The sequence below is a fragment of the Elephantulus edwardii genome, unplaced genomic scaffold (genome assembly GCF_000299155.1).
Source record: "Elephantulus edwardii isolate Elephantulus edwardi_28Jun2011 unplaced genomic scaffold, EleEdw1.0 scaffold00006, whole genome shotgun sequence".
Lineage (NCBI taxonomy): Eukaryota > Metazoa > Chordata > Mammalia > Macroscelidea > Macroscelididae > Elephantulus > Elephantulus edwardii.
Window position 1 is genome coordinate 26,095,210 of NW_006399756.1, and position 19,208 is coordinate 26,114,417.

The 19,208-nt window shown below is 46.9% G+C and overlaps 1 protein-coding gene across 1 annotated transcript in view; it reads right to left on the reverse strand.

Moving 5' to 3' along the window:
- Nucleotides 1-18,653, reverse strand: part of SORCS3 (sortilin-related VPS10 domain containing receptor 3) — an 839,716-nt gene extending 821,063 nt beyond the window's left edge. Inside the window, exon 1 of the mRNA XM_006879952.1 lies at nucleotides 18,066-18,653. Within this exon, the coding sequence (XP_006880014.1) occupies nucleotides 18,066-18,653 (588 nt within the window). The remainder of the gene's footprint in view (nucleotides 1-18,065) is intronic.
- Between the last annotated feature and the right edge of the window lie 555 nt (nucleotides 18,654-19,208).

Below are 19,208 nucleotides of genomic sequence, written 5' to 3' on the forward strand. Positions count from 1 at the left end.
TCTGCTGCAAAAACTCTGTACCATGAGTTGCCAACATCTCATTTATTCTCACAGTAATGGTGTAGGTGGTTCTGCCGGTCATGGCTGAGCTCAACTGGACGGATTCAGTGCCCTTAGCTGGGCAGAGCTGACCTAAGCCAGGTTTGTGTGGGAGTGGCCATGCACGGCTTCTCCCTCCTCCTCCTCTGGGACCAGCGGGTTGGGCTTCCTCCCCCTGGCCACCACAGAGTCCAAGACAGCAGGTGAAGCACACAGCATCTCATGACAACGAAGCTGAGCCCCAGCACCTGGATACCTCCACCTTTACTGATGAACAAAACACGTCCCAAGTCAGCCCATCACTAGGAGATGGGGAAGACTGTCCACCTAAGTGCCCATCAACATTAGAAAGGATAGAGAAGCTGTGGTATGTATATTCACACAATGGAATACTATGCTGAACTGAAAAACAAGGAACTCATGAAATTATTCAAAATGGGTGACCCTGAAGGACATTACGCTGAGTGAAATATCTCAGACACAAAGGACAAATACTACATCGCGCTACTGTTGTAAAACAGGACTGACATCGGGGTTGGCGGGAGACTGAGAAAGATGGGATAAATTATGTATACTGCATCGAAACAGATGAGGAAGAGAAAGAACTCTTAGAAAGGGATATATGATTAAGTATTATTGTCACGACAGGAATCCAGAATGAAGGCTACATAGTGGAGTGGACTTGGGGGTAGGGATTGCAAAACAAAGAAAGAACTTTTCTTTTTCAAAGAGAAGAGCAAAGTGGGAGAGGTGGGGGGCAAGGAGAAAAGTGTAACAATGAAAGAAGGAAATCCAAAGTCTCTGTAAATTTTCATTAAAATTAATAATAATAAAAAAACACGTATCGTTATCAAGTCAGAACCAACCCATAGCTGATACCCACTGGGCTCTTGAGGCTTTAAATCACCTTTCTCCCTTGGAACGACTGGTGGATTCCACCTGTTAGAGGGGCGTGACCTTTGGGTCAGTAGCACAATCAGTGCCCCAAACAAGACCATTCTGGGAAAGAATGAAGAATCGAAACCACAAACACAACTGCTCACACTCGTTAAGTATCTCCTGCACTGGGTCCCTTCTCACCCAGCTCAGCAATATCCTAGTCCCTGGTCTCTCAGCACCACTGAGAACATGGAGTGGTCAGAGTCATTTCTTCAATGTAAATCTGTCACTCTGACACTTTAAGCTTGCACAGGGCTCTTCCTTTGCTCTTAGAATTAAGAAGAGATTCCTTCCCTGTCCCTCATAACACCCCACGTGATCCTCCCGACCCTTCCTGTCTAGTTTCGTCTCTCCACGACCCTACATCCTCCACGTCCTTGCTGCAGCCCCACACTGGCCTATTTCAGTCCCTTGAACCACAGATGGTATGCACTCAGGACATACTGCCTTCTCCTCTACTTCTAATGGGCTCTTCAGGTCTCTGAGATCCAAGCTCCTTTGCCCCTTTCTCTCTGCTCTCCCTAACATCAATGCTAACTTCTCCGATAGTATCATGTACCCGTCCTCCTCAATGTTCCCTGATCTCTCCCATGCCTGGAACACAGGGTACTCCCTAAATACTCGCTGAATTATTAATGAATATTGATGAAGCTTTAAAAAGCTGTTCTAAATTGTTTTTAAATAAAAGGTAGCCAAAATCACTTTTTAAAAGGATTCAATCATTCAGCTGTTAACCAGACAGACAGTAGAAGTTCAAACCCAGCAGCTGCTACACAAAAGATGAGACAGTTTGCTCCCGCAAAGATTCATGGTGTTAGAAATATTACGGGCAGTGCTCCTCAACATGTAGGGCTGTGGTTAGTGGGAACTAACTGAGGCGGGTTTGGTGGTTTCTTGGCGATTTTGAAACCGACTTTTTGGTTGAGTCCTATATTAAGTGCCCATAGTAAATTACTCTGTAACTTATTAATCAACCACAGCACACTTTTTTCACACTTGACACTTTTCACACTTTTGTGTGAATCTGGCTGCACTGTATTAGTCTCCTTCCTGGGATATGCTTCACAAATTTCACTAAGTTATCGGAGTCTCATCCTTTGCCTACACTCATCTCTATCATTGGGAGGGATGAGAAACACATAAAACCCCAAACCAGAAGATTATATAAAGCCTACCATTAATCTACATACCTGAGAGGTCAAGGGGAGTGTGCTTTAAAAAAAATATGGAATGTGTCACGAATTTGTGTATCACCCCAGCACAGGGGCCATGCTAATCTTCTGTGTATCGTTCTAATTTTAGTATATGTGCTGCCTATGCGAACACATTAAAAATGTTCTTTTTACCATAGATTTGCACATGTAGATGAAGTCAGTGTGAGGGCAAAAGAAATGTTATGACAGGACATAAATAGCTCCCATAGAGACTGGTAGTCACACAATCTACCCTTCCGCGTGTCTGGTTCTTTTGAAAGTTAAAAAGATTTCCTACTCCCTGAACCTGACACGTCAAAAAAAAAAATTGGAATATGTTGTATAATATATATTACTATCATAATAAAAGCATTTTCATGAAAGGATTTTAAAATTTAAGAAAATAAAAATATATTAATAGTTATGTCAATATAGCGGGCTGAAACCAGGCCTAATTTACTTTCAGGAACAAAAAGTATTTTAAGGCTTACCAGAGTTGAACAATGACTAAGGAGGACAGAAGGAGAACTGATGCCTTTGAGCTGTGGTGCTGAAGTAGAGTATTGAATGTACCCTGGACTGGCAAGAAAACAAACAGATTCATCCTGGAGAGGGTTAAACCAGGCTACTCCTTGGAGTCAAGGATTCTGGGGCTTCATCTGACATACTTTAGACATATTGTAAGGAGGGACAGTCGGTCCTTGGAGAGGGACATCATGCTTGGGAGGGTGGAGGAAAAGCTCAGGAGGGGAAGACCCTCTATAAGGTGGATTGATTCAGTGACTGGGGTGATCGGGATGGGTGTGTCAGAGGCAGTGAGATTGGCACAGGATAGAACACGGTTTAGGGCTGTTGTACATAGGGTCGCCATGAGTCACAACCAACTCGATGGCACATAACAACAACAACAACAAGAATAAAATGAAAAGCAACCCAAGAAAGAAAACTTGTTGTTGTTGTTGTTACACTGTTATAAACCCTCGAGTCAACTACAACTTGCAGTGTCCCTGTGAACCACAGATTTGAACCTTGGCCCGTCCTGCACCACCCTTACCAACTCTGACATACTCAAGCCCATTGCTGCAGCCACTGTAGAAAGCTATCTTTTCCAGGGTCTTCCTTTCTTCTCTCACCTCCACTTTTCCCAGCACGGTATCTTTTTCCAAGAATTGGCCCCCTCGTGACAATGTTCTAGCCTCTAATGAGCAACCTGGTTGCACTTTCTCCAAGACAGACTTGTTTACTGTTTTGGCAGTCAACGGGATAATCCAGTACACTTTGCCAACACCACAATTCAAAGACATGGATCTTCTTTGGTTTTCTTTACTTATTGTCCAGCTTTCATATGTAAAGGAAACAAGTACTATGGCTTGCATCAGGCACACCTTGGTCTACAAAATGACATCACTGCTCTTTAGCACCCTGGAGAGCCCGTCTACATACAGAACATTTTCCTAATGCAACATGCCTTTTAATTTCTTGACAGCTTCTACCATGGATGTTGTTAGTGGGTCCAAGTAAATGGAAACTATTGACAACTTCAACCTTTTATCCATCTAACATGATGTTGCCAATTAATCCAACGGTAATGACTTTTGTTTCCTTGATACTGAGAGGCAATCAATATTGAAGGCTGTAGTTTTTAATCTTTCACATTAAGTGCTTCAAGTCTTCCTCACTTTCAGCAGTCAAGGTTGTGTCATCTACATAAGGCAGGTTGTTGTTGAGTCTTCTTCCAATTCTGATGCTACATTTTTCTTCATACAGACCAATTTCTCAATTTCTTTTCCCAGCACAGAGACTTAAAAAGGTAAGGAGAAAGTATACCGTTCTGATACACGTGTTTTCTGATTTTAAGAAATGCAGAGTTTCCTTAGTCTGTTCAAACAACTGCTTCTTGGAGCCCAATTTAGTGTTCTAGAATTCCCATTCTTCTCAATGTAAGCCACAATTCATGGTGATCTGCACAGTCAAATGTTTGTCTTGTTATGAGGGGGTCCTCAAGTCAACTCGGGCTCATAGTAGTCCTATGTAAAACACACTTAAATCATCCTCAAAATCTTATAGCTATGCTCAAGTTCACAGTAACAGCCACTATGTCATCCATCGCATTGAAGGTCTTCCTCTCCTTCTCCCATCGTCTACCTTTCCAAGTATGATGTCATTTCCAAGGGACTGGAGCCTCGGGACAGCATGCCCAAACTGTGTGAGAGGAAGTCTCACCACCTTGCTTCTAAGGAACACCCTAACTTTTCTCCAAGACAAATTCCCGTCTTTCCTTTCACAGTCTAAGGTACATGGTCAATTCTCTTCACCAATATCACAATTCAAAGGCATCCACACTCCAGTTTTCCTTATTCATCATCCAACTTTCACATGCAAATGAAACAACTGAAAATACCAGCTGGGATCAGGAACACCGTGGGCTTTAAACCAACATCTTTCCTCTTCAGGACTTTAAAGAGGTTCAGAGAATTAAAGAGATACTACCATGGGAGTAGAACAGACATCTCCAGACAACAACAGGGAATCAGAGCTAGTAAATAATCAATACATTCTGGAATATTCCATAATAAATCATTTAGAAATCTGGAATATGTGAGTGCTATGGTGGAGAAGAGCACCCTGGCGGTACAATGGTTAAGCATTCAGCTACCAACTGAAAGGTCAAGAGTTCAAATGCACCAGCTGCTCTATAGAAGAAAAAACAAGTATGTAGTTATCTGCTGCCACAAAAACGACAGCCTAGGAACTGGACCTACTGGACCACTCCACTGTCTTACAGGGTCCCTAGGAGTCAGAATGGACTTGGAGGCACAGGGTATGGTTTTTGGTTTTATGCTGGAAACACAGATGTTTCTTTAGTCTACAAGGAAAATAAAACAATTCAAGGCTCAAGGGAAAGCAAAAAGCTGTTCAAGAAAATTATGGCCCAAAGTAGTATGAAAGAATCTTGGTCTAGTGCCAAACTGTGCGATGGATCTATTTGACCTCAAAGCGCAGGATACGCCTCATCACACAGATCAGGTGTAGTGATCCAAGATCACCTCTATTTCCACCCACGTTCCTGGATTTTCTTAGAGACAGTAAAAACCACCACATTATTTTAAACCTTTTTCTTCATTGTCATTCACTGGAGTCTTGATTACATCCAAAGTATTTCCTAAGTGTGCTTAAATTAGCACACAGTTAATGCTATCTCACACAGTTCTCCACTGTGTTCTCCTAACCTGTGAATCCCACACACATGATTTCAGGCTTCTGGGGGGCTGAGTCGGGGTCAGGTGCTCTTTTGTACTTTCCATAAGACACAGCAGAGGTGCTCTCCAAATACTCGATACGATCTGAGAGGAGAAAGGCACGGCAATGAACAAAGGCCAAGCCCTGGAACAAATGCTTTTTTAAAATTATTATTAGTATTATATATTATTAAATTTTATTAGTTTTAATGAACATTTACAGAGATTTTGGGTTTTCATTCATTCATTGTTGCACTGTTTTCTCTACCCTCCTCATCAGTTCGTTCTTCTTCCCCACCCCCCCCACCTTGAATGTCTGGGAACAAATGCTTTTATAAAACATCCAAATTACACTCGCATCTGAGAATTTTAACCTATCAGATGTGACTTGAAATAAACTGTCCATCACACCTTGAATCAGAATCTTAACATTTTTATTAATTTGGTATGTGGGCTAACAGAAGCGTTCCATTTGCACTTGGAGAAGACTGAAGGTGTGCAGGGTCTAGATTTGATATACAAGGTGCTCCAGTTACTTAAGGAGTAACCAAGAAATAAACTACCATCTTGAGTTCATAACGTCCCTGTTCTTTCCAGCGCTTTTCTCATGATTTAACTGTGATAGGAAGGGGAGACACAGGACCATCCCCATTTTACACATTTTATAAAATGAGTGGCCCCTTTTCACAGTTTGTTTCTTGTGACATGGGTTTGTATCTCCACTTCAGGCAACTTCTCTTTCATTTGACAGCTGAGGAAACTGAATCCCAGAGAATGGAACAAACTCAATTTTCATCATGCTAACCAAATTACTGGATGTATGAATGAATGAGAGAAATTGCACCAGCGCAAGATAAGACCAAACCCAAGCGTTCTCAAGAAGCATCTTCAAAATTCAAAATCTTGGCTTACAGAGACACCCATGAAACTAAATAGGAGGGAAACAACCCCCTTATTCACAGATATATATGCTACTGCACTTGGAAAAGTCTTTGCCCTTTACACCTGAGAAGCAGGTGACCTAGTAAAGACTGTTGTTGTTGTTGTTGTTGATTGCCTTCGAGTCGAGCACAACTCATAGCGACACTATGAACAAAAGACCTGAAGCCCCTCTACAACTATCTACATTTATCAAAGTTCATAGAGTTTCCGGAGGCATGTCATGTAGGAAGCGGATGCCACTCCAGCAAAGGCTCTTAATTAATGTAAATCATGACCCCAAATACAGAAATCCCAACTCTCAGGCCAACTGTCATTGCTGTTAGGTGTCATCACGTAGGCTATGACTCACATCAACCCTATGAACAACAGATCTGCACGTTGCCCTATCCGGCACCATCCTCCCTCACATCTCCGCCACGCTCAAGCTCACTGCTCCAGTCACTACGTCAATCCGTCTTGTTGAGAGTCGTCTTCTCTCTCTGATCGTCCTGCTTTCCCAACATGACGTCTTTTTCCAAAGATTGGTCTTTCCTGGCATCATGCCCAAGGTAGATGAGAGGAAGTTGCCCAAGTCAACAGCCTTTTCCCAAAATACCTTAGGTCGCTCATGGAGTGGTGTCTTACAAAGGAAGACGCTAACTGCAACTTTAGCTGTTTCCTGACTAGATCTAAGAAAACCCATTCAGGTAGGAGTTCACCTGCCCACAGGTAGAGGTTCAAATTCCCAGGAGACTGTGCATGATGACAATCAAGTAAATACTTGTCCTACCGTCAGGTGGAGCTGCGCAGCTCTGAGTAAATGACAAGTCCTTCTCTCAGGACAGTGGCTGGGTGACTTTAAACCACCAACCTGTGGGTTAGCAGCCACGCCCCAAATTGCTGTGCCACCAGAGCCTTTTTGATAGTAAGCAGGCTTTGGAGAAGACAGTATCTGACATGCATGACTGAGAACTAGAGAGCGGTAAGTGCGATGTCTCAGGGATTAAGGGCCAAGGCCTACAGGTGTGAAAACAAGGTAGACCCTTCCCACGTCCAAGACGCTCATCATTCTCCTAAGCATGTTTGTGTGTTTAAGAAAGCACTTATTCCATTGACTCCAAAACTTATTTGTGAATGATCATCATGTACAAGAAAGTAAGGGGAAAAGACCATATATAAAAGGTGAGGGGAAAAGCCAAGTCTGAGCATGACTTCTGGCAGAGCAGTTTTCTGGAGTCTTAGCTGCTTCATTAATACACTGAATGTCTAAGAACAGGCATATTTGTGCAAAAATCTACCTGGGTGGGTTTTTCCCCCCATGCAGTAACAAGCCAAATAATCAGCTGCCCAGCACCACACTGACTGACCTACTGCTAATCAATAATTCATGCTCGAGTCGCCAATCCACCCCTCACACAATGCACTTGCAGGCTCCCTCCTCTCTGCTGCTCCTCTTTGAAACAACTCCTCATGCAGCATACCTTTTTGTTGTTGCTGTTGTTATTATTTCATCCTATCTATTTTCACTTCTTTTCCAAGGCAACACTCCCTCTAGTGTCTGTGTAAGGTTCTTGGGTTCCATTTCTGGTGCACGGGGCGCAGACAAAAGGGAATTGAAGCCCACAAGTCAGTGAGTATAGGGCACGATGAACTAAGTGGTATCATTCTGAGAAAGAGGGGACAGAGAGCCTTCCACCACAGACATTCCCTTTTCACCCTCAGAACAAAGACAGAGCCGGGAGATTCAGAGGAGTCACATTAGGACATCGAAGTTCATTTCACAATTGCAACGGACATCCGTCTTTGCCACTCTCAGCTCTCTCCTTGACAATCAACCCAGCAGCCAAATGTCCTTTCTGAAGAGGTCAGTTTCACCCATGTCCTTCAAGAAGGCTTCCGTGAGTAGTCAAGAAGTTCAACGGTTGGTGTCCAAGCCAGGAGAAGCTGCGGTTATCCATGTCCATGAAAAGACACACGGCTTTCTGAAACTACTACTCAAAATTTCCAAAGGAAATGGTTAGAATCAGGCTAAAGATGACACTGCTGTATCGCAAATAAAATTTTTCTTTTAAAAAAAAATCTGTCAGTAGTAGATGGGGGAATAGTGATTGATCATTGATTTGAGGCTTTTCAAAAAGCCAGCTGCATTGTCACTGACATTGGTAGATATCTATTTCACCACATACTGCAGCACTGCCCACAAGCTAGGTCTCCCCCAGAGCTGTCTGACTGAGGGCATGGGCTTACTGGGAAATGCATTCTGGTCAAAGTTTTGCAACCAGCTCATGAGACAACACTGAGCAAACACTCGTTCCTCTGCTTCCATCGGATATGGATGGGAAACATCTATAAAACCACCTAACCTGTCTTGAGGGTCTCCTGGTACTTTCAATTGCTTTCCTATGCAATTGGGAAGTTGTACAGTGAATAAGTGGAACAGAAGAAGACTCGATGCCTTTGAATTGTGGTGTTGAAGAAGAGCACGGAATATCCTGTGGACTGCCAAAAGAACAAACAGCTAGATGGTTGAGGAAGTGCAACCAGGGTCCTCCTTAGAGGCAAAGACGGCAGAACTGCAGCTCACATACTCGGGGGCTAGCTGTCAGGAGGTCCTTGGGAAAAGGTATCATGCTTGGGAAGTTAGATGGTCAGAAACAGAGAGAAAGACACCCAACAAGATGGACTGACTTAATGTGGTGAGTCATCACAATGAGCTGGAGCGTGACTGAGATCCGGAGGAAGGGGCAAAGGTCAGCTCTCTTGTTCACAGGGTTGCTATGAGTCAGCTGGTTCCACGGCACCTAAAGGCATTACAGGTCAGACACTTCCTTTAAGCATTTTCTCATATACGTTATCTCATTTAATCTTTGTAATGAGCTGAAGTGAAGGGAATGATTATTATCATCATCATCCCCTTTTTACTGATAAAAAAATTGGCAAACTACAAGTAATAACTTGTCTGCCATCACAGAAGTATTAAGAGATGGGATTCAAACCCAGGTTCCTCACTCCAGCATCATACCAGTGACCATTTAGAATGCAGCCTTATTCCACGCTCCTAGTCTACATCTAGTCTCCATAATCAGAAGGAATGGCTGAAATTCTCTACAAATACAAACACACACAAGTCATCCTGTCATCGCTGCATGATGGATAAATCGCCACACAATCCACACACTCCCATTGTTGTTGTTGTTGTTATGTGCCGTCAAGTCATTTGAGACTCACAGCGACCCTATGTACAACAGCCCTAAACTCCGCTCTGTCCTGTGCCAATCTCACTGTCTCTGACACACCCATCCCGAGTACCCCAGTCACTGAATCAATCCAACTCATAGAGGGTCTACTCCTCCTGCGCTGTCCCTCTACTCTACCCAGCATGGTGTCCCTCTCCAAGGACCTGTCTCTCCTTACAACATGTCCAAAGTATGTCAGATGAAGCCCCAGAATCCTTGCCTCCAAGGAGCAGCCTGGTTTAACCCTCTCTAGGATGAATCTGCTTTCTTGGCAGTCCATGGTACATGCAATACTCTCCCATTACCCTTCATCATTCTTTGGAGCTTCATTCCTCACTTGCCCCTCAACTCATGTGTAGTCTGCACAGAGTCACAGGCTTCTGGTCAGTACTGACACGGCTGCACTGATCACCAGCCCTTGGCGAAGAATACTGAATGTCCCCCGGACTGCCAAGAGGATAAACAAATTTCTCTAGGAAGAGGCACCGTGAGAATGCTTTTTAGACGCCTGGATGCTGAGGCTGCCTCACACTCTCTGGGCTTGTTATCAAGAGGAGTCAGTCTCTGGAGGGAGATACCATGCTTGAGAAAGTCAAGGGCCACTGTAAAAGAGGAAGACCCTCAATGAAATGGACTGGCACAGCGGCTGCAGGGATGGGCGTAGGCAGAGCAGGACTGTGAGGACGGCGCAGGGTCAGGCAGTGTTTGGTTCTGCTGTACAGAGGCCTGCCTACCCAATGGCACTCAGAAACAGCAGTAGTCACGGTGCCGCTGTTGTAGAATGGGACTGACATCAGGGTTGGGGTAAGACTGAGAAAAACTGGATAAATTATGTATACTGCATATGATGAGGGAGAGAACAATTTAAAAGCTATATATGATACGGGATTATAATTATCACAAGAGTTCAGAATTAAGGTTGCATAGTGGAGTGTACTTGGGGCGGTGCGGGGTGGGGAGGGAAAGGCACGGGAGTGGGAGGGGAATTAGATACCAATGAAAGAATTTTTCTTTTACTTTTCAAAGAGAGGAGTGAACTGGGGGAAAGGGTGGGCAGGGAGAAAAGTGCAACAATGAATGAATAGAAATCAAAAATCTCTGTAAATGTTCATTAAAATTAATAAAATAGAACTAAAGATAAAAAAAAAGAATAGCAGTAGCCCTAAGCACCTGCCCCAACGTGCCCTCCGACCCTCTTCTCTCAATCCAGCTGAGATCATTTCCTCTGCTCCCCAGCTAAGAGTAGCAAGCTATCTGTGCAATCCTAAAGTTCTTAGACCCCACATGTACAGCCCATTTACCAGTGCTTTATAAAGAACAGCATTCCCTACTATACAGAGTGCAGGAACAAGGATTTTGAAAATTACTACTTAACTTGGGAGGGACTGGAGAGCATTATGCGAAGTGAACTACCTCAGTCCAATAAGGACAAATACTGTATAAGACCATTATTGTAAAACATGCATGAGGACCCAAGGGGGAAGGGTGGGAGCAGAAAAGTGGGGATGGGCGGGGGGTGGGGTGGGGGTACGGTGATCACAGGGTTGCACAATTTGACAGGTGGATGGAGAAGTGGGTAAAGAAAATGGGAAAGATTCAGTGTGAAAAACAATGTATATGAACTCTGTAAGTAAACCAGTATAAAATAAAAATTTTATTTAAAAAAAAATAACAGCATTCCCATAAAGAATTAAATCCAAATGACATTGATAAAAATAAATACGCAAAATGTTCCCGGTGATGTAACCAGGCTTGATTCACTCACTTACTCAGATGGTGAGGTGACTCACAAGAGGTCCCCTTTAAGAATGGTTAGTAGAGATAAGCAGATTTTTACCTATTGCTGGGATGAGAGAACAGAGAAGAACACAGCTCTGGAAATGAGGGAAGAATCTACACCTACCTCTCTCTGAGTGACCCATCCTAGGCCTCACCCAGCTCATCTGTAAAATGGACAGCACTTTATCTCAAGTGAACAAAAGTATTTATATCCTCTCAGAAGGAAAATTCTCTGTATAAACCCAAGGAAACAGGATCAAAAGCTGAGCAGAGGATGGCTATATAGAGAGAAAAGAAGGATCTAAGTTCTAGGGTGCCAGCCTTCTGTCTGAGCCCCACAATCCTCATCTCTACATGGAGTGATTCAATGAAAGCAACTCCCAAGTCCACTTGCCCCTGGAATCTCCCAGAGTGAACCTTGCTCCTCTGAGCTCACAGCCTGAAACCATCACTTGACAATTAGCCACCTACCACCCTGGGGCATCTGTCTTGTTGTCATGCAGTTATTTAACTTCACAGAAGAGCAATCTTAAGTCCAAAGCGCACTGTGTGGACCTGGAGGGAAGTGGTTTCCTCTCCTTCCTCCCACTCCATCACACCCCTGCCAAGTGCACAGTGCCGAGAACAATACCACACACATACACACTGTTCTATTCTTATTCCCAGGCAAATGCTTGACTCTGATAACTGAAGAACACAGGAAAAAATCAGGATTACTCAATAGCCTTCATGTCTATCCTCCTAACAAATAGGGTTTCTGCCTCTGCATCTTGTATTAAAATCACATATGATGATACAGTAGGTAAGTGCAGTGATACTTAGGGCCAGGGTTAGGGAACTTGTCAGCTTAAGGCAAAAATGGATCTCCATTCCAGCTCTCTCACACCTAGAGATTTTCCAAAAATCCATTCAGTAAGAATCCACTGAGCTATGTGCCAAGCTCTGAGCTACCCACCAAAGGACAAATATTCTAAGAGCTGACCAAACCTTTGGCGTGTGGGCTGTTTTATTTGTTTTCATTGGACCACTCATAAAATAAAATTAAAGTCACTAAGCACTACACCAAAGATGATGAAATGTGTGGTGCAGTAAGGTCTCTAAACAATTAGGGGGGAAAACACTGGCTAGAGATGTCTGTCTAAGGGAAGTTTCATAGAGCCACTGTGTCTGGATCTTGAAGGCAACCTTGAATAGCAACTTCATTTCTATAGAGGAAGAAAGGGGCACCTAAGGAAAGGAGACCCTGGAAAAAAGGGTGGGGTAAAGAAGGAGCTAAGGGCAAGGGAAAGGATGCCTTGTCTCTTCATCAAGGGACAGCTACAAAGCTGAAATGGACTAGACATAGAGTGTGAAAGGCCTTGAATGGCAGGCGGAAAAAAAAAACCACACAACATTAAGAAGCCAAATATATGCAAGTCAGAATGTGCAAATAGTGAGTAAATTATTCCTGGTTACAGCAGCTGTTGAGTTTTAAGCAATCTGAGAAGACGAGAGGGAGGGGGAGGGGGAGGAGAGGAGGGGAGAGGGAGGGAAAGGGAGGAAGGAAAGGAGGGAGGGAGGGAGATAGAGATCCCTAGAACAAAGATTTCTAATTCCTCTTAGAGTCTTCTCAAGGAGATTTGGAGCTGTCATTTATTCATTCAATTAAACACCATAGAGTACCAACTACCCGCAAAGGAAAACCCCCTAGCTCGACTCTGCCAGTGGAGACAGGCCTCATGCACCTTTATCTCAGATACCATGACGTTAAGAGGAGAACTCATGGGTTGTTAAACCCATTCATGCCATTGGACCAGTCCTGCTTATCAAAAGTGGCCCACCAAACAATCCCATTCTGTATTTTCCATTCCCCTATAGACTTTTGTTCTCCCAAACTGGTTATAAAAAAAAAAAATCGCTTTTGACATTTGTTACTTTCAAGGTACCCTTGAAGGGAGGTGTCTCAAAGCAGCCCAGAGGCCAAAAGAAGAGAGGAAGCCAGAAATCAAAAGGTGAGCCAAGCCACCAGACCTCAACTGATGTGGTCCATCTGTCTTGGCCTTAGATAAACCACTGATCTTTGACGAAATCTTCTCTCCCACCTTCCTCCACATTTTAAAACCCCTCTGCTCCTTACAGGATATTCCAAGGTCAGACTCTCCAATTTCAAAATCCTTCCAGTGAAAATAAAATTACAGGTTTACACAGCCCAGGGGATTGTAGTTCTTCCAATTCCTCACCCATCCTGCCAATCAACTCAACCCATTGCCAAACAACTCCTAGCTGACACTCTGGCAGGTGGTCCATGGCTGTTAACTGCAAAGATTGCCCATCTTTCTCCCAGAAAGTGGCTGGTGGATTAGAACCACTTGCCTTTGGGTTGGCAGAACAACTCTTTATGCACTTGGCCTCCTTTTCTTGCCGGTGGAAACACCAGTGCCCCTTTTCCCTTTAAATCCAACACAATTGGTAAAGCCATTTCCCAGCATTCCTTCATGACCAGCTCCAAAGCAAATTCCATTTCTGTAATCATTAAATCAGACCTCCCAATTAAGGAGTTTGCAACTTCGGCTCACCTTAGAAATCCCTGCCAGATCTAAGAAACAAATCACACACAGAAACACCAAGCCATCAGAGGGAATGCAAATAGCCTGTGTCCAATCCTCACCCCTCTCCCCCTCCCCAACCCACCACGCTGACAGTGACCAGGAGCAATTAGTGCTGTTCTGTCCCACTGCATTTCCCGGCTACATCTCAACTGAGATGGCTTCCCTTGTAATATTAATTAAAAACAGATTCTTTTTGGCAAACCCCTGAAGAATGGCTTCTGTGGCAGGCTTCTTTATTAAGCCTCTGAGAAGGCAAAATGCATTAAGATATTGTGACAAGGGGGTTGTGAGCAGGGACGATGAAGGCTACGCGATCCAGCCAAGAGCTATTTGAAAAATCTGTTTGGGAGCCACAATTAGATGCTCCAGTGAGTGAAATACAATTAATCTGAGCAAATCCGTCACTATTTTGCACATTAGGAGTAAATATTTTCGAGCACAGTCCAGCTGAATTAGTTGAGGGTATGAAATTCTGCCTGGAAGAATCTGTGTGTTCCACCTACCAGAGAGCTCAGGGGAGGGGGTGTGTGGAAGGGACCCCCAGTGGCCAGAATCTCTCCTTTCTCATCGGGAAGAAGGGGGAGTGTTAGGCACATTCATTGGCAAGTGGCTGGCAAGTCATTCTGACCAGGCTCACTGCAGGGGCTGCAGCCTGCAAATCCTGCTTCCTGCTGGATGGAGAGGGGTGCAGCACTCTCACCCCAGCTCTGGGAATGGTCCCCACAAAGGGTTAATCCGAAGAGGGAAGCACAGCATCTAGTGAAGGGTTCTGCCCTTCCAACTTTCTGCTCTCCTCTGCCATTTGCCAACTCACTGAGCAAGGGGGGTGGGCACCTCCTTTCAACTGAGGGAGACAGGCTGCGTGATGTGTTTTTCTGTTTCCCTGTAAGCTGTGGGGACTGGGCTCCCTCTGGATGTTTGTGGAACACTCTAACCCATTAATCACTGGGAGCCCAGCTGGAGACAACTGGAGCAGAGGAACAACAAATCGCTCCCTTCTCCTGGGCAGAGGTTCCATGGCCAAGTTCACACACACACTCTGTAATGATTACAAGGGGGGGGGGGTCTGCTTGCTCTCCAAACTCCTTCAGCTCCTGCCTGCTGTACATCTCCTGTTTTGAGTCCCAAGCCACCTCAATTCAGTCATAGGGTGAAAGAGAACACAGACATAGCCTTTAGACAAGGGTTTTCTCCAGCCCCTTGAAGCCCTGGGCCACCTGCTAGGCACAGCAGGTGTTGCAGAGACCCATTCCTTACCCAGCTGGCTCCCACATCACTGAGTGCAAACTGTGCCATTTGGAACCCAACTGATGGCTACAAGGATTGACTGAAAACTGTCTCCAAAACAGAACTCACATCAAGTAATGGAGCTCACCGAGGGCACTCAGAAAAAGGGCCAGAAAAAGAAAAATGTGTTAAAAATGGAACAGCCTTTCTGGAGAAGAGCCGGATGGAAGTTGGATAGAAGTCCGGAAGAGAAGGCAGAAGTCTCTTTCCATCAAAAGAGCCTGGTGTTAAGCCCATAGTCTGTTTGCAGGGACATCTCCCTCCACTTTGCAAACAGTGCAGAACAACCTCCTGCAAGTTCCCTCAGCCCAGTCATTCTTCACCTGGCTTTTGGCTTTAGCACCTTCTCTTTCCTGCCTTCAGGGAAGGCAAGGCAGGAGGGGAAGGCCAGTGGGGGGAGGATGATGAGAAAGGTTCCCAGCTGGTCCCTCAAGAGTGACAGGGACCATATTACCATGTTTCTCCACCTCCCTATAATGGTAGTAGAGACCGCGCACTCTGTAGCCATATGCTTAATGGCACTACCTGCAAACATGGCCAGAAGGGGCTGTCGTTGAGTCTTGTAAGATGACAAGGCAAGGCAGTTAGCTGGTTGGCCTTTGCTTGGGCATTAGAACTGGTCAGGGGCAAAACCAGTAAGTCTCATGGGCTATTGGTGGCCTACCTGAGCCGTGGTCACTCACTAAATATTCCCCTCCAACTGACCCACTCCCTTTTGGGCTTTTTCTGGCTGAAACTCCACTTTCCAGAGAGGACAGAGTTGAACCTGCCCCCCCCCCCCCCGAACTTCCTGCACTATTAGCAGGAAATGCCACTCACATATCACTAACATTTGCAGGAAACATTTTCTCTAGAGCTCTTCTTCAGAAGCTTCATCAATATAAAAAAATGATTCTTAAAATAAAAACAGACACTGTAATCCCAGAGGTATGTGGTTCGAATCCACCAGAAGCTCTGCTGGAGAAGGGGCAATCTCCTCCTGTACCAGTCAGATCCAATTTGATGGTACACACCACACACATCCACACAAGCAAATTAAAATAGAAACAAAGACATAGGAAAAATTCCTCAGGCGGAATAAATTTATACAGCCCACATGTGATAGCACGAGAGCCACAAATATATGAGGGCAACATCGCCTCCTTGATAAATGGTTACTTACACACACCTGGTCCCTGCTCTTACTCGGGCAGGCAAATACATACATACACACACACATACACACACTCTCTCACACTCACCCTTCTTAATTATGAAACAAAACTGAAGTTATGATTCACAACTCCTGCTACCAGACAATCAATCAACCTCTCTCGCTCACACTCAACACACGTCCTTGGAGAGAGCTGAAGTCTGAAGTTTCAATCACTCATGCAGGTACAGATGCCCATTTGTCCATTCTTGAACCCCAGAGCTCTACAGCCGCAATCTGTGGGGTCTCCAATATGAGGCTGGCAAAGATGCAGCCACGGAGCTCCACACATTTCCCGGGCTGGGCTGCCAGCGCCTTGCCTTGTATGCTGAGGAACCAGGAAACCTGCACTTGGCTAATACCAGCAAGCTGAGCTCTGAGGACCCCTAACTGCTGTGTTCTCACCCCCATTACAACCACCCTTCCAGGTTCCATTTCCCAAGGAAATTGTTTCCAATGTCAATCATAAGGGTAAATACAAGGGGGCGGAGGCTTTCACACTCATTGAGTTCCCCAAAGCTGCCCGTACAGACATCCATCAACTCTCCTTGGGCCCACAATGCCCACCCAGCCAAGCGCATACAGGGGCTCTGCTCTGGTCCCAAAAGGATGTCTCAAGGCTGACTGAAGTGTGAGCTGCAGCGGGAGGGATAAGAGAGTGTGGGAGACCATGGCAGACCCTCGCTTTAGACTGGCGCCCACTCTTCCCCTTTTCTTGGCTTGGCTACACAAGACTGGGTGCCTGAGGAGGTGGGGGCATCCCTCTGGCAGCGCTCAGAGTCACTGCAGCTGCCAGGGCAGCCTTGTTCCCCAGAGCCTGTGCCCCAGTCTTGCGTGCCGAGCAACCACCTCTGGGTACAGCAGCATCCATGGGGACCAGGCGGCGGTGGTACAGGGCCAGAAATAGGAAGAACAGCGTGCAGAAAGCAAAGGGACCCAACTCCACTCTGGGATCCAAACGTAGCACAGGACACGGCAGCGGAGGCCAGAGGTTGTGGGTTTTGGTGGAGGCTTTTTTTTTCAGTGACATATGGGTGCTCTTGCATGCTCTTGCATGAGGGGTGCAGAAGGGCGCTGCCTTTCCTTTCTGACTTTAACTTTTTACTGCCTCCCCTATGGTTTTCCAGAAACTGCTAGGGCTTGGAGAGGGTCAGGGGTCACCTGAAGGCCAAGGTTTGGCCCTGCCTTCAGCCAGGGCTGAGACCCTCGCGCCTTCAGCTGTCACCCCAGTAGGGCAGGAGTCTGGAACTTCGAGTGGCCTCAAAGCCCCCCCTCCCCGTTCCCCCGCCAGGGGTGATGGCAGGGGAAGGGGTGGTTGCCCCTGAGGTCACAGGAATCAGTCCCTACACTCACCCAGGGAGCCAAGCACCTACTCTCCAAAAGGAAGCAGCTCTCTCTCTGCTGAGTACTCCAAGAAGTGACCACAGCCCCCGTTCCGCTCCTGTGTGCGGCAGCCCAGACCCTAGGCACACCATCTACCACAACTCCGCAAACCTGTTGGGGACACCAGGGGAGCCACAGCAATGAGTTTTAGCTAAAAGTCGAGACACCTCAACTCATCTCAATCCCCAAGCAACCACCCGCCCCTAGCGGATCCCCATTGCTCCCCCCTGGCTGGGGACAGGTGGACCAGCCGCCTGGTGGGTACTCACGCTGCTGTTGTGCCCAGACCAGTGCACCATGGCTTGGTTGTGTGCTGAGTCTCCGGTTAGTGCGAATGAGGTGCTGGGCAACCGGAGATCCTCGGTCGCTGTTCCCCCAGTACGCGGTGCCTTCCCCTCCTCCCGGAGTCCCTTGTCCAAGGTGCGGCCGGCTCGAGATCCATCTGCCGGGGCAGTGGCCCAGGCGTCCCCGCTCTCCAGGGCGCTGGGGGGCTGTGCGCGGCGACTCCTCCTTGCGCCACCCGGCTTGCCAGGAACCGCTGGCGTCCCCCAGACTATCTCTAATTTCTCACATCCGCCTGGCCGGGACAGCGGCTGGGGTCCGGGCCGGCGTCCCAGAGCGACTTCCCTCCGCGCCATCGCCTGCTCTTCCTGCCACCGGCTCGCCAATGCCCGCGGCGGGAGAGGAGGCACAGCCGGTGGCCACGAAGCTGGAGCCGCAGGGAGTCCAGGACCGCCCGCCGCGCCCCAAGTGATCTCAGCCCCAGCTAAGACCCACGTAGACAAGAGTAGGAGCCCCGTCCGGGCGAGGGGCGCCCCGGGCCAGCCTGCGGGGCGCTCGGTGCGTGCTGCCTCCATCCCGCTGCGGCTGCCGCGGCTCGGACTGCCGAGTGTGTGGCGCCCGCCGAGGTGCGGGTCCGGCGCGGGGGGTGTGCGCGCGCCGGCAGCCAGCGAGCAAGAGTGCCGGGGAGTGGGGAGGGGGCGCGGGCAGGAGGCGGCTCTGGCTGGCGCGCCCCGCTCCGCTCCGCGCCGCGCGCTGGTCCAGACGGAGATTCCACGCCCGAGAAATGCCCCTTCGGCTCTTCTCCCCTCAATTAAGAACCCCACTGCGCTCCTCCAGAAATGTTTTCAAAAGGCGTGCCCAAAGGTAATTCGAAATCTTCTTTTCAAACATGAAAAGCAAGCCGCCGGATCTAGGAGGAGCTGGCCACGGACCCCAGTCCCGAGTCTCTCCAAAATCCAGCTTCCAACCTGCTCCTGGCGAAGAGTTGAGAGCGCGCCACGGCTCACCGCGTTTGGGGGTGACTCTTCGGGCCTGTGCTTGGGTTTGGAGGAGGGCCCGGAGAGGGGGTCGGGATAAGGAGGAGTAAAGTGTTTGCAGCACCAACTGTTCGCGCCACGGGGCAGCCCGGA